Source organism: Heteronotia binoei, chromosome 1 (assembly GCF_032191835.1).
Source record: "Heteronotia binoei isolate CCM8104 ecotype False Entrance Well chromosome 1, APGP_CSIRO_Hbin_v1, whole genome shotgun sequence".
Lineage (NCBI taxonomy): Eukaryota > Metazoa > Chordata > Lepidosauria > Squamata > Gekkonidae > Heteronotia > Heteronotia binoei.
Genome location: NC_083223.1, coordinates 65,599,069 through 65,612,979, shown reverse-complemented (window position 1 = coordinate 65,612,979; position 13,911 = coordinate 65,599,069). Strand labels below are relative to the sequence as shown.

At 41.9% G+C, this 13,911-nt stretch overlaps 1 protein-coding gene across 1 annotated transcript in view; it reads left to right on the top strand.

The window, feature by feature from the left end:
• LOC132569386 (protein eyes shut homolog) overlaps positions 1 to 12,164 on the top strand; it is a 631,754-nt gene extending 619,590 nt beyond the window's left edge. Inside the window, exons 19-20 of the mRNA XM_060235420.1 lie at positions 6,674 to 6,835; positions 10,918 to 12,164. Coding sequence (XP_060091403.1) covers positions 6,674 to 6,835; positions 10,918 to 12,110 — 1,355 coding nt within the window. The 3' untranslated portion in view covers positions 12,111 to 12,164. The remainder of the gene's footprint in view (positions 1 to 6,673; positions 6,836 to 10,917) is intronic.
• Positions 12,165 to 13,911: the final 1,747 nt, after the last annotated feature.

The window sequence follows — 13,911 nt, the reverse complement described above, 5'->3', positions numbered from 1 at the left end:
CAGAGCGTTGATAGTGGCTGGAGCCAGGTCTCAGTCCCTGCATTGTCATTAAAGCTTGCTAGATTACTTGGAGCAGACCATTATTCTCAGCCTAGCCAACCTCAAAGGGTGATGGTTGTAAGGCTAAAATAGAGGAGAAGAGAATGATGCAATGGGCAATGTTGGGTCCACATTGGGGAGAAAGAGAAGCACAAATATAAAAATAAATATATAGACTAGTGATCCTGCTCCATATAAGGTAGCTTCATGTATGCGTGTTTTTTGAGTTTGATCCTTTAAAAATCCCTTTAAAAATAATACCTTAGGTTCTAATACTTCACTTCTTAGTGCCCCCCACTCCACCCCTGTCTCGTACTACCTCTTTGGGCAAGAAGTCAACTAGGGGGATTTATCTTCACAGAATATGGTAATATAATCAGAGACAATGTTTCTGCAAGTAATAACAGATGGTTGGCCTGAACAAATGCGGAACATCAGATTCGTATAACTTAAATTCTGCTGTTTAGCAATACAAATGATTGTGTATAGCCTGGAAGAGCTGTGGTTTCAGAGGGCTCGGGCCGTGAATCCTTCTTGTCATTTCATTAATATCTGAAACCTGCAGCTGCCAACAGTGCAGTAATAGAAAATGGTCCATAGATGGCAGCATAAGATAATTTTATATGATAGAACCTTTGTTTGAATTTCTGCATGGGAGTAAATCTGGGAGCAAGGACACATTCACATATATTTGTTCATGTGTCTGCCCATTCTCTGGAAAGCAGTAGACAGGATTGCTTTGGATTACACAAGTGAATGGGGCTGAACTTTGTTCACATCTCTGCATGCAAGTGTTATGCACACAGGCAGTTGTAGGTTCATATCCTCTTGATCCCTTCACCTCATGTAGGACATACGTTTTGCAAGCAGAAAGTAGCTCCTGGTTTCTCCAGTGAAAAGGACATGTGTATCTCAAGAAGTGTACATGGCACACAAAAGCTTACGTTGGTCTTAAAGGTGGACTCAAACTGTTCTGCTGCTTCAGACCAACATGGCTACCCAACTGAATCTATAGTGTGTGTGTGTGTGAGAGAGAGAGAGAGAGAGAGACCCTCACATTCAAATGTAGCAACCCAAGATACTTGTTCTGTGATTCCCCCCCCCCCACCTCAAACACAAGGAAATGAAAGGGCCAGGAGCAGCCAATGGGAAAGTCTGTAGAGCTTCTGAGGGGAAGGGGATAGGAAAGAAGAGGACAGCCAAAGTAGGTACTGTTGACTTTTTGTAAGGTTAGGGATCATCTGAAAGAAAGAGGAGAAAAGTATTCAATAGAAGTGAGGAGGCTGCAGAGCAAGAAGTGAGGAAAGAGTGGGCAACCGTGGAAGATATTCCATCTCCCACAAGTCCTTAAGGTTTGTCCTTTTCTCCCTATTGTTGGGGTGGAGAAGCAGTTGCATGCATTGCCCCAATGGCCATTTTCAGTCCCAAGAGTGCCAAGTAAATGGGAACAGTCTGGGATTGTCCCAGAAACCGTGCCATCACAGCCTTGAGGATGACTGGAAGGTTGAAGACAGGTTACTTTCATCATGCCCAAGGAAAGATGAAAAGTTGGGACTGTATTACCTTTGCAACCATCTCTGGGTAACCTAAAAACAATCTGCCACATTTGGTTGCATGTCCCCTCTCACAATCTAATACTAGGCAAGTGAAGTTAAAGAACTCTTACTAAACAGACTCTCACAACGTTGTTTGTATATGTGTATGTCTCCATTAAGGTAGATTGCTTCTTTAAAAAACTTAAGAGTTCTTTTAAACCGCATGATGTGCCATGCATTTATAGAACCTTGGATTTAAGTGTGTTTTAGTGGGGGGGGGGGGAGAAAGAGAAGCATTTTGAAGCACATTATAGTGTCACACAGGAATTTGTACAATTGAGCACCATCCTTTTGCAAGAGATTTGGATTACAGTGAACAAATGCCTTCCTGCAGCTGCTATAGCAATGCTATTTGCTAAGGACAGACTATTGTCTTCAAGGGAAATGAGCAGACTTTCAGGGATGGCATAATCAGTACTGCACATTGCAAGTACACCAAAAGGATAACCAGGAGCATGCACAGCCACTGAGGGGCATATAGCCTTCAAAGTAGCTTTAAGGGTAGGACCAGCTAAAGTTACATCAGGTTTTACATGCAATGTATTTCCTGTTTTTTTCACTAGTGATCATTGCTGTTGATTCCCCCCCCCCCCCCCGTGCCATTGAAATAATTTAAAAGGTTACCAGGCACCAGACAGCACAATAATCTGATTCCTCAACTGTTGCACATGCGGCTGCCATATACGGTTTTTTACAGGTTTATTTATTTTATTTATTTACCTTCGATTTTATATTCTGCCCATTCCAAAACGTACTCAGGGTGGCTGACAGTCATAATAAAACCAACAATCTCAATTGCAGGTATAAAACAATACAACGTAAACAATTTACAATGTAAGACAAAATATTAGTGCTACACAGCTGCCTTATACTGAAGCATAGGTCAGTATCGTCTATTCTGATTGGCACCAGCTCTGGAGGCCCTCACGTCAAAGCCTGTCACATCACCTACTACTTTACTCAAGCCTTTTCATTGGAGATGCTGTGGACTGAATCTGGGACATTCTGCAGGCAAAGCAGCTACTCCTTCACTGAGCCACAGCCCTACAGCAGTTGTCAAGGAATTCAAAAGGGTTGCAGGGGTAGTATCAACAACCACCCTTGACTGGTTAAAAGGCAGAAAATCAAATGCACCATGTGGATAATTGATGCGTTCCTTCACAACAAGAGTACAAATTATGTTTGCTTATGACTATTAGACAGCATTCATTGTGCAGCGGAAGAGTCAATTCACCAGAACAGGGAGCTGATCCTAAAATTTGGGATCCCAATGCGAACCCAAAATGACTTATATTGTTCTCCTTTCCTCCATTTTATCATCACAACAATCACTGGGTGCCAATTCATAGTACTCAGACTGATTTTTCCCCCCATTGTTCACATTAAGTTATCTTGCATGACAGCTAGGGGCACCACAGACTTCAAACTGAACATATTCATCAGCAAACATGCTTCTTTGGATAGCTGCAATCTCCTTGCCTCAAACAGCATTGCAACTGACCATAGCTGTGGTACTGGAGTTGCATTTCCTCTTGCCTTGGGGCTCATTTCCTGTGCAGTAGGCTAAACTGATTTCCCCCCACCATCAGTCATAATTCATCATGGGATTAAAGAACAGGAGGGGAGACTATGACTTCTTTACAAGGATGCAAAAATGTCTTCATGCCAAATAATAGCAATATGATAGATACAGATGAAAAATAAGCTTTAACACTAAGGATGGGCGTGGACCAGGCCACACACCTAATTTTGTCATATTCTGGAGCCCAGGCCCTGGTCCATTTGCCCAGTTTTTGCATTCATGTTTTCAACTGACTGACGTGAGCTTTGCAGAGGTTTGTTTGGTCCGTGGGAGTGGTCTGTGGGCCAGACAACCTTGGCACCAAGGCATTAAGTGTCAAGGCAACAAGGAGGCTTCAACAGCCCTTCTGCAGCTCTGGAAATACCAACGTGAGCCTTCCAAAAGTCGACAGCAGCTCAGGCTGCCAATAAGAGAGCTCCCATTTTGCTCTCTAGAAGCAGACTACATTTGGAGATGAGCTGTCAAAGCCAATCTGCACACAACGTGGAGGGCAGTTTGATGCTTCTAGCTTGCAGGGGGACCGTTTGGCACACTTCTTCCTCCCTCAGCACACTGGGCCCTAGGGATCTTTACCCCTTCCCCAAAGCCGCTCTGAGCCTGTTAGGGGAGGGCAGGATATCAATCTGATAAAATAAAAATAAATAAATAAATAAATGAAATAAAAAAGCCAATCTGCACACAAAACTTGAAGGCTTCTCAGGGAGTTCCTCTGTGAGTTTGATGCCTCTAGCTTGCAAGGGGTCTGTTCGACACACTCCTGAACCTGTATATATAAAATCTTTACCAAACTTGGAGGACAGGTAGAGGAGAGTCAGCTGGACAGTTGCGGCAGGTTTGGCATCTCCAGCCCACAGAGGGGCTATTCTACTGTATCCTGAACTCACAAAGTGGCTCATTAAATTAAAAGGTCCATGGAGGCTCATGAAACTTATAAACCATGAACCTATATGGACCTTCGTTTATTCAGTCCATGCCCATCCTTAGAACACTTTAAGAAAAGCAGTGTTTGTTTATAGTTGGTTCATTTTTCATTTAAACAATTGACTGTGGAGTAGCATAAAGCGACAGAAGGTCTTTGTGGGAAACTAGATCCCCCAGTGGGCTGTGTGAGAATACACTTGCGTGAAATGCTGCTGATTGTGAATGTGGCAGAAAGCATCCGACCAAGCAGGCTCAAGCCATTCATTAACAGCTGAAGCAGCTGATGGATGATGGACTGACTCTCTGCTTACAAGTGGCAAGCAGAACATGAGCCAAACCAGTAGGTGCTCCATATCTCTGGTAGCAGTGAGAATTCAGTATCTCTCCAAGATGTTAGTCTTCTCTTTTGAGATGACCACCGGATGAGAATCATTACTCTTTGCAGTCATTTGCTGGCACTGTGTATAGCTTGCCATTGACCTGAACAGCATCGTGTTAATGGCACAATAAAAAATGATAACATGGCAAATTTTTAGATCTAATTGCACCACTGTCACAGTGGTATTACAACAGTATGATGGTTTAATACACTGCAGACAGGGCTTTGGGCAGGGGTATTAAACAGCAGTAGATCAACTGAAGTTATAAAATTATGATGTATCTTCATAGGGATCCTGATATTCAAGTTACCTGTTTCTCTGTGATTGTGGTTTAATTTAATCACTTCAGCATTATTCCAGTTCCCTTCCTTGAGTGTCCTTTTATGCCGGTAATCTCTACCACGTCCAGCATTTGTGTCCTTTTATGCCACTTTTCTATACTACTGCATCCAACATTTCTTGTTCTTCAAGATGTCCAGGGAAGCAGGAGGAAAGCCACCATCCAAGTGATCAAAACATGACAACTATCTCCAGTAACGAAGTAAGAGAAGGCAGTGTGGTGGGAACTCAATGAAGCAGTGTGGGAGAAAAATTGCCTAGAGAGAGGCTTCCATGATCCCCACAACAGGAAGGGCTTTTTTTGAGTAGGAATGCACAGGAACATAGCTGGCTTGGTGCCAGGGGGTGTGGCCTAATTTGCAAATGAGTTCCTGCTGGGTTTTTTTTTTTTAAAGCCCTGGCAACAGGTATGTCTGGAAGGCAACATTACGATTGATGAATTGGTATATGTTGCAAAGCACCAAACAAATAATGAGTGCAACAGGGACAGAAGAATGCACTTCAGCAACAATGCCTGCAAAATCAACATGCCCTGTGATTCTAACTGATCCAGGGGGATGTATAGTTTTAAACTCTTCTTGCATGTAGAGTGCTTGTTTCTGGAGGGCAGAGTGGAAAGGAGAACGGCCTTGAGATAGTTTATAACACCTCAGACCTTTTATGAGGTGTCCTAGGGCATGAAGCCATTTTGATCGGCAGGCAGTAATTAACAATGTCACTGTTCAGTCTCAAAGTATTCCGCTGGTTTATGCTTCAAAAATGCAAATATATTTTCAACTAAAGTCACAATGTGTTCACTAGCAGCTAACGCAGACATTGCATTCAGGCAGAGACTGCAGGCAAAAGACTGATTAATCCTTATGAGTACAGCTAATAAAATAGCATGATGAAGTATGGTCCCATCTCTCTCCAGTGATGTCACTTTCTCTAGAAATTAATGCCGATTCAGAAAAGTCACTTCCAGCTCAGGTAGTATCTGGATGTAACATAACAAACCACACCACCCATTACGATAGTGGTTTTCTTTTCTGTGATTATTTGCCCTGAACCAGTAAAAGGTGCCTTGACTTGCTTGGAAACTGACTTCCACATAGGAAGGAGATGCCTATCTGCATTCTCACTGCAATGCTTATCAAGGTCTCATTTAACTGCTTCCTCATCAGGGTTCATTAGATGCAACTCATAGCCCCTAAATGAAGCTTTACCAAGGCTATTGTATTTTAACATGGTGTGTCAAGCTTGGACAATAACATTACCATTTATTATTTATTTTATTACTAAGTTTAGCACCATCGTCTCTCTCCCTCTCTTACACCCACACTCACACACACCCTTTTCCCCTTTTCTTCTTCTATTTCACCTCGAGAATCAAATCCCATCAATTGTACCTTTGTGTAAAGTCAACTGCTTGTTCACACTCGAGTATATGGTGGCCACAGAAAAGTATGCATGTGCCACCTGGGAAACATTTGCAGGCTATCACTGCTATGTGCAGAACTCAACATCTGATGCACTACCTTTAATGTCTCCTTTCAAGTGATTACAGTTGCACGCTGAACACTGCATTTGGTGACTGATCCTCGCAGCTGACTCATCCTGGGCTTGTTTTGCATGGTTGTGGAAGATTGCCGGGGGGGGGGGGGGATTTATTTCAAGTACATTGTCATAGCCTTGGCATTTATGTTATAAACAGAGATGTGAGAAGGTAATGCACACTTGTGTCCAAGGAGTATCACTAGTGTTAAAACAGTGCTTTATGCCCATTGACTGGGAAAAAAAAAAACAAGATTACCCTCCTGTTTTGTTTTGTTTCCTAGCCCTAACCATAAGTGATGCATCTTTCAATAGCAACCGATCTTCTTGGATGGCATTTGAGTCCTTTAACATTCGGCACAAAGTTCACATCCAGTTGCAATTCCAGCCCCTTATGCCAGATGGCATCCTCTTTTACACTGCCCAGCACCTGAATCCACGGTCAGGTAAGTGACAAGGGAAAGTCATCAAACATTGTCACCTGCTATAATAGCTCATGGTTATGCCTCACACTGTGACATTAACAAAAAATTAAATGGTAACTGGCTGTGAACAAAATAGGGTTGAACTTACCTGTGACTATTTTCACTGAGTGGTCTTTTGTGAAGGCATACACTGGGACTGTGTGTGTGTGTGTGTGCAGGCTAGCCTCAAAAAGGTTTCCCAGAGCTTTCAAGTAGCCTGGCAGCACCCAAGTTACTGGTAGGTACAACCCTATTTTCATTGTTCCATAGTCCTACATTGGGACATTAGCAGGCTCAATGAGTAAAGGAGGTGGGTATAAAGCTCTCAAAGGAAAAGACCATGGAGGACCACTTTCCCAACAGTTGTTTAGTGTTCCATATTGACATGGATCCAGAACTTACTTATAAAGGAGTAGGGAAATATCTAAAAGTCTCCCAACCACGGGTTGCTTTGTAGAAAAATAGGTGGTAGAGCTCATCCAGGGATTGTTATGCAGCTGCACATACTATTCAATGGACAAGGAGGTGGAACTCTCAGAAGGAGGTGGAACTCTCAGAAAGGTTCAGAAGTTGCACTTCTGTGAGCTCCCACTGAATCTGAGGCCTGCTCCCAACCAAAATACATGCAGAAATGTGGCAAAGAGCACTGTGTTCGAAAGAGCCTTGACATGTAAAATGTATGTAAAATAAAACTTTTGAGAGAAAGAAGTCTCCTCAGCCTCCAGAATGAGGTGAAAAAAAAAAAAACACAGAACAGCAATGGAGAGCCTCTCTTCATGGCAGCAAAAAGAGAACCAAGGGATTTGCACCGTTCCTCCCAATCATGTGATCATTTTTGGCGGGAAAGCACCAGAGGGAGGAGTAGTGCTCCTAATCTACTAGAAAGCTTTGGAAATCTTTTTCACAGCTGATCTGTGCACACGCAGTCCCAATGCGGGACTGCACAGAAGCCACAACAATGAACATAGCTATGTTGTAATCTTGACAAATAGACTCAGGTCCGTCATAAGCATTATAGTTCATTCAGTGTTAGGAGGACTGTAGAAGCTTGTTAAAATGTGTAGCCAGACACAACATGGCAGTTCTGAAAGAAAAGTCTGGGCAGCTCAAATGTTCAAATCATACAAAAGTTGTATCACGTTAACTAAATAAATAGTGACTGTTGATAATAGCAAAGTTAAGATTTGGATCCGGCCAGGTTTTCTTTCATTGTGGCCCAATTCCCTTCCTAATTACAGCTCTAACCCCATGTTTTTTTTTTTATCTGTGCAAGTTCCATTATCCTCAGCACAGAATGTTTTGGTGGTTAGGGGATTCCTTCTTTTCTCACCAGCAGAAATGTTGGTTGGATCCAACCAAGTCATCCAGGAGCCTCTGAAATCCCAGACACTGATAATTTGACTTCACTCTGCCAAAGATAGTCCCTGCAGACTCCAGATGTGGTGTAGCAGCACATGCTATATACATGAATTACAAATACCATTGTGTAGTCCCTAATTTTCCATTTAAAAGCTCTGAACAAATTTCTTTCTGGGGCTGTTTCTGTCTAGCTGCAGCACAAATCTCTTTCATCCATGTTTCAATGGAGAGGTAACTTAAAAGTTCCTCAGTTTAAAAAAGTATTTAAAACTATCTACAGCTGTTTTGAAAACCCAATACAGAATCAGCCCTAAAAAGAAAAAAAAAAGTGATTTATAACTGCTAGACAATATGATGAGTAATGAGGAACAGTGTTCATTTGAGTTTAGTGGGTGGGAAAACTATTATGCACAGGGCTCATTCTCTATTTCAAGCTGGGTGGCAAGTCACAATACAACAAAAAATACATGCATGCTTCCCTTTCTTACATGCTTTTCTATCATGTACATCTGAATCAGATTAGGATGCCAAGCCACTGCCTGGGACCTTCGGGAGAGGATTTTGGGGATGGGGCAGGCATGCTGGTGTCATCCTGGACCACAATATCCCTTCTGGTGTTGAATCAGAAATGATGCCATGGGTGATGCTCTAAGATTCACCAAAACTCACATGATGGCTCAGTGCTAGTGCCCCCCATCCAGATCAGATAGGGTTCATTTGTAATAGCTTTACAAGATACCACTACTGGAAACAGAACAGACTTTCCTAGTTTCCTATGCTGCTTTCAAGGCATTCCTAAATCCACTTTTCTTCCCTGTCCTGAAGCCACGCTCTGTATGTGTCCCACGGATCTAGCTAATACAATGTATAAAGATAAACCTGAGATCAGACCAAAAGCAGAGTAGGGGTTTAGACTCAGCTGAGTGCTTCCAGAAGTGGATTTCCCACCTATGGAGCATAATTTTTTCACCTCTCGCCTTCTGCTGCAATCTTGCTGGGGACTAATAAAAGAAGGGGAGACACATGACACTCTCTCCCACATCCCAAACCAGATCATCTAAATCCAGTCATGGCCTCAGGCACGTTTGCACTTAACTATCTCATTGAAAGAAGCAGAAGGATAATAGAATAACTTTCATCTATTTTTACAAGCTTCCCACTTCACCCAAACAGTGAGATGTTCCAGGAATGGCTGTCTTGGGAAGAGAACACTGAAGTCTTATGGCATTCACGTTATTTACAAATGCCCAAGTTAAGGCAAAGTGGCGCTCCTACAGGGCAGCAAATCCCCTAGCCCTCTCTAGACCCTCCTGCACCTTCAAGGTACTTTAGCCAGTTTGCAGCATTGCCTCTCTGTTTCCATCACTTCCAGCATCTAAGCTGCTGTTGCTCCACACAGAGACATCTATCTGCTCCCTCTCCCTTAAGCTAGAGGGGGGGGGGGGGTCACCACTTCCCAGCTCTGATGACTGCTTGGACACAGTCATTACCTAATAATTAAGACCCATTGCAGAGGTATATCTACAATAATTAAGAAATGATATAATGAGTTCTGGTTTCCCTCAGGCTTTAGGCTGAGCATGTAGGGTACACTGATAAATAGTCATAAGAATCCAAGTGGAGAACAATACAATTGAAATTTTGGGCACAGCTGCTTAAAAGTAAACTCCAGTGAAGTAAATGGTTCTTGTTTCAGTATGTGCAAAGCTGTTAGTAACAGGCTGTGAGAGAAACATAACCCAGTTCTCTTAAATTGCAATGGGAACAACTTAATACCACTTTCCTCGTGCCGTCAACATTTATTGCAGTCACACTTTCCTCCATCAAAGTTACACGTTTTCAGCAATGCAGCACCCTCACTGATTTGCAACATCCATGTTACCTATTTGAACTACATTGCCCTGAAGAATTTAGGAAGATGGACAAAAATGAATCTTGCTTGTTTTATGTGTGTCTTCCAATGAGTCTGTCAAGCCAGACAGATTTAGACTGATGAAAAGCCCAGGAGTATTTCCAGTGGCTGCCAGAAGGAATGAAAGAGGTTTCTGTTGCTTCATTTGCAAAGCATCTTATATAAAGCTTTTACTTTAGCCATAGTTATGTAAGCCTTAACAAGTTAAGCCTTAATGTTTTCCCTGTTAGTTATGTAAGCATTAACAAGTACTGCCTGCACTTAGTGACTGATTGGCACTGTGGAAGTCCACAGCATCTCTGGAACATAGCAGTAGCTTTCGTTACAGTGAATTTACTGCTATCACTTAATAAGCCCATGCGCTAAACTGACTTGTTGAGATTATACAATTCAGGGCCGAATGGATGTTTTATGAACCAATGAAAAGGGAAACAAAGCCTTCCCTTATTCTGTCCTAAGCTACATTACAAAATGCTCTCTCATCCTGCCTTGTCTTTAGCTTTAACATGGCTCTGCCATGTCTGTAACCAGGGCTGCATAGCTTATGATCCCCCTAATTAGGGTGACACAATGATTTCAATAAACCCTTCTGGTCATGTCGCCTGCCCTTGAACAATAAAATGGGAGTCACAGCACCTAGCAAGTCACAGTGAACGGCTGGTTTGTAGCATCAGACCTAGTGGCTTCCGACTTGTTCTGTATCAGCTCTATACAATGTCTAGCTGACTGCCAGTGTTTAGTCAATATTTCACCTGCTCATGAAATGGTGACACATTTTTTTCTCCCTCCATAGGTGATTTCATAAGTATCTCCTTAGTAAATGGATACATACAACTGCGCTACAACCTTGGAGACAGAACAGTTATCTTACAGACTTTTCAAGACATATACTTCACAGGCAGTACATGGCATTTAATTAAAGCAGGAAGAGTTGGTAATGAAGGCTACCTGGACTTCAATGGCATCAATATAACCCAGAAAGCTAGCAACGGAATGACTGCACTTGACACGCACACAGATTTCTATATAGGGGGAGTGCCCTCTTTAAATTTGGTTAATTCGTTGGCAGTTGAGAATGAGCCCATTGGTTTTACTGGTTGCATTCGAGAGGTTCTGGTCAATAACAGAGAACTGAAACTGACAAAAACAGGGGCAAAGGGCGGTTCAAACGTAGGGGACTGCGATGGAACTCCTTGTGGGTACAAAGTATGTAAACATAATGGAAAATGCAAAGTTGAAAACTCTGATTTTTCTTGCTCATGCCCAAAGAACTGGATTGGGAAGACCTGTGAGCAATCTATTTATTGTTCACATCGAAAGTGTCTGCATGGAGCTGTTTGTGTACCAAATCAGAGTTTATTCTCCTACAGTTGTGCATGTAGACTTGGCTGGTCAGGCCGACATTGTGAAAAACAGATCTCATTTTTTACAGCAAAATTTATGGGTAATTCATATATCAAGCACATAGACCCCGATTATAAAAGAAGAGACCTCAGATTTACAAAAGTATCTGTCAATTTTACCACCAGTGACATGGAAGGTTTAGTTTTATGGTTAGGGGAGGCTGAAAACGAAGATAACGATTTTCTTGCAGTTGGTCTTGCTAATGGCACTCTAAAAGTTGTGGTTAATCTTGGAGAAAGAATATCTGTTCCTCTCATTCATCACAGAAAAAACCTCTGTTGCAATAAATGGCACTATGTCACCATACGACAAAACAAGACTCTCATTAAAGTGTACCTTGATGAGGAACTTGTTGTGTTTGAAGACCTAGATCCCCAAAGAAAATATGTTGCTCTAAATTATGGTGGCACTTGTTATTTTGGTGGATTTGGGCTTGATGGGAGAGAAAACACTATTACATCAGGGCTTTTTAAACAGGGACTGATTGGTAAAATTAAAGATGTTGTACTCTTTCAAGATTCTAAAAAGATTACATTAATTAAAGGAGAAGGCTTTAATGTTTATAGTGGAGATAAGGATTAACCAAAGGTTCTTAAGATGTACAAAACTTCCTTTGCAGGCACAGAAGATGTAACTTTACATTCCATCCATGACCCATGTTAGAAGCCTGCAATTGAAGCATTGGCTGGCTAGACCATATTACTATGTGAAATTCAGTCACCCCCCCCCTTTTTTTTTTCGTCTTTTAGGGTTGGCAGTGGCATAGCGCCCTGCTGACAATAGAAACCGGACCTGGCAAGATTCCCATATGGTCCTGGTCTCTATACCAATTGTCCCTGTATCTTCTCATTTTCTTCCTTCACCCGTTTCAACCAATAATGTGCAGACCCTCCTGGTCCTAGGCTCTATGAATAATTTTACCTCAACTGTATTTCGTATAGACTCACATTTCAATGGCATGATCTCCATCATCCAGTTTCATCATCATGTCTCTGCTTCTTGATCACTACCTATTTTCCCCCACTATTAACCATACTTCTTGTTCCCCTCACCCCTCATCTTAAGTCCTATGAAGTTTCTTCATAGCTGTCTTCCAGTTAGTCTTCTATTACCTTAGTTTTCTTTTTTCAATTTGTTCCTCATCCGTTACTCTCAACCTGTCCTTTCAGTCATGGCCTGCTTATAACTTCATTAGCCTCCTTTCCTGTGGGCATCCTGTCCCTATGTCCTATAACCTCCCTGTCTCCATGAATCCTACATAAGGCTTTAAACCCAACTACAATTCCAGTTTACCCTTCCCCCACACAAGCTGGGCCATGAAATATTTAGTTCCCTAACTGAACATTCTGAGTTATCAGATCAGTTCAGCAAAACAGTGTTAAAGGCTCACTGCCACAAACTAAAATCCAATATGGATTGGAGGCTTGCTTTCAGAAATGGCAAATCACTTTTGCTTACCCTCACTTCAATTTCAGCACAAAATATTGATTTTTAAAAGCTATCCACTAGTCACTAAGGAATTGTTTTGTTAGATTTTATATGTTCCATCCTTGGATTTAATGAACCAAGTCTTCACTAAATAATCTGCATCCTTGTTTTTATATTTTTAATTTTAGAATTAGAACATGATCAGAAAATAAATGCCAAATGTAGATAGAAATGTATAAGTTCATAATTATGTTAGAAAAGCCACATTTTCAGTGAAGAAAATGAAATATAATCTCTCCTACTTTGTCATCATTCACAATTTGGAAGTGGGTAGTTGCTTGATAAACTGCATTATGAAAAAATAAAAATACTGAAAAGAAAACCCTCTCTCTGAGGTAAAGAAAGGATTTTTAATGTAAGGATTAGGCAGATGATGAAAGATGCACGAATGTCTGTGGAACCACAATCATTTCCATCTCCTGTTGTGTAGCGTCCTCACATTGTGTTATGGATGCTGAAGCAAGCCATATCTTAAAGACAGAGAAACATTGAGTGACTAGAGATGGACATAAACCAGCTCACAAACTAAAGTTTGAGACAAACATTGGCTGGTTTGTAGTTTGCAAAGTGAAGTTTGTGCTAGATCAAGCAGCATACATTTTCCAGCTGTTCATTAATGGATATATTTTCAGACTTCAAAGCAACAGGGAGGGGGACTTGGGAAAACATGTAGAGGGGCATCTGGGGGAGGCCCCCTGCAACTTTGATGTCTCTAGCTTGCACAAGGTGTTTTATATGCTCCTGAACCTGTGCCTGTCAAAATGACTGCCCGTCATTTCCTTTAAAAGCATTTCCCTGAATGCACCTTCCAGGGGGGCGGGCGTAACTTGGACCCCATTAATCTAATCCTTGCTAAACATGGAGGGCAGGTTATGGAGAGACAGCCAGAGATCCC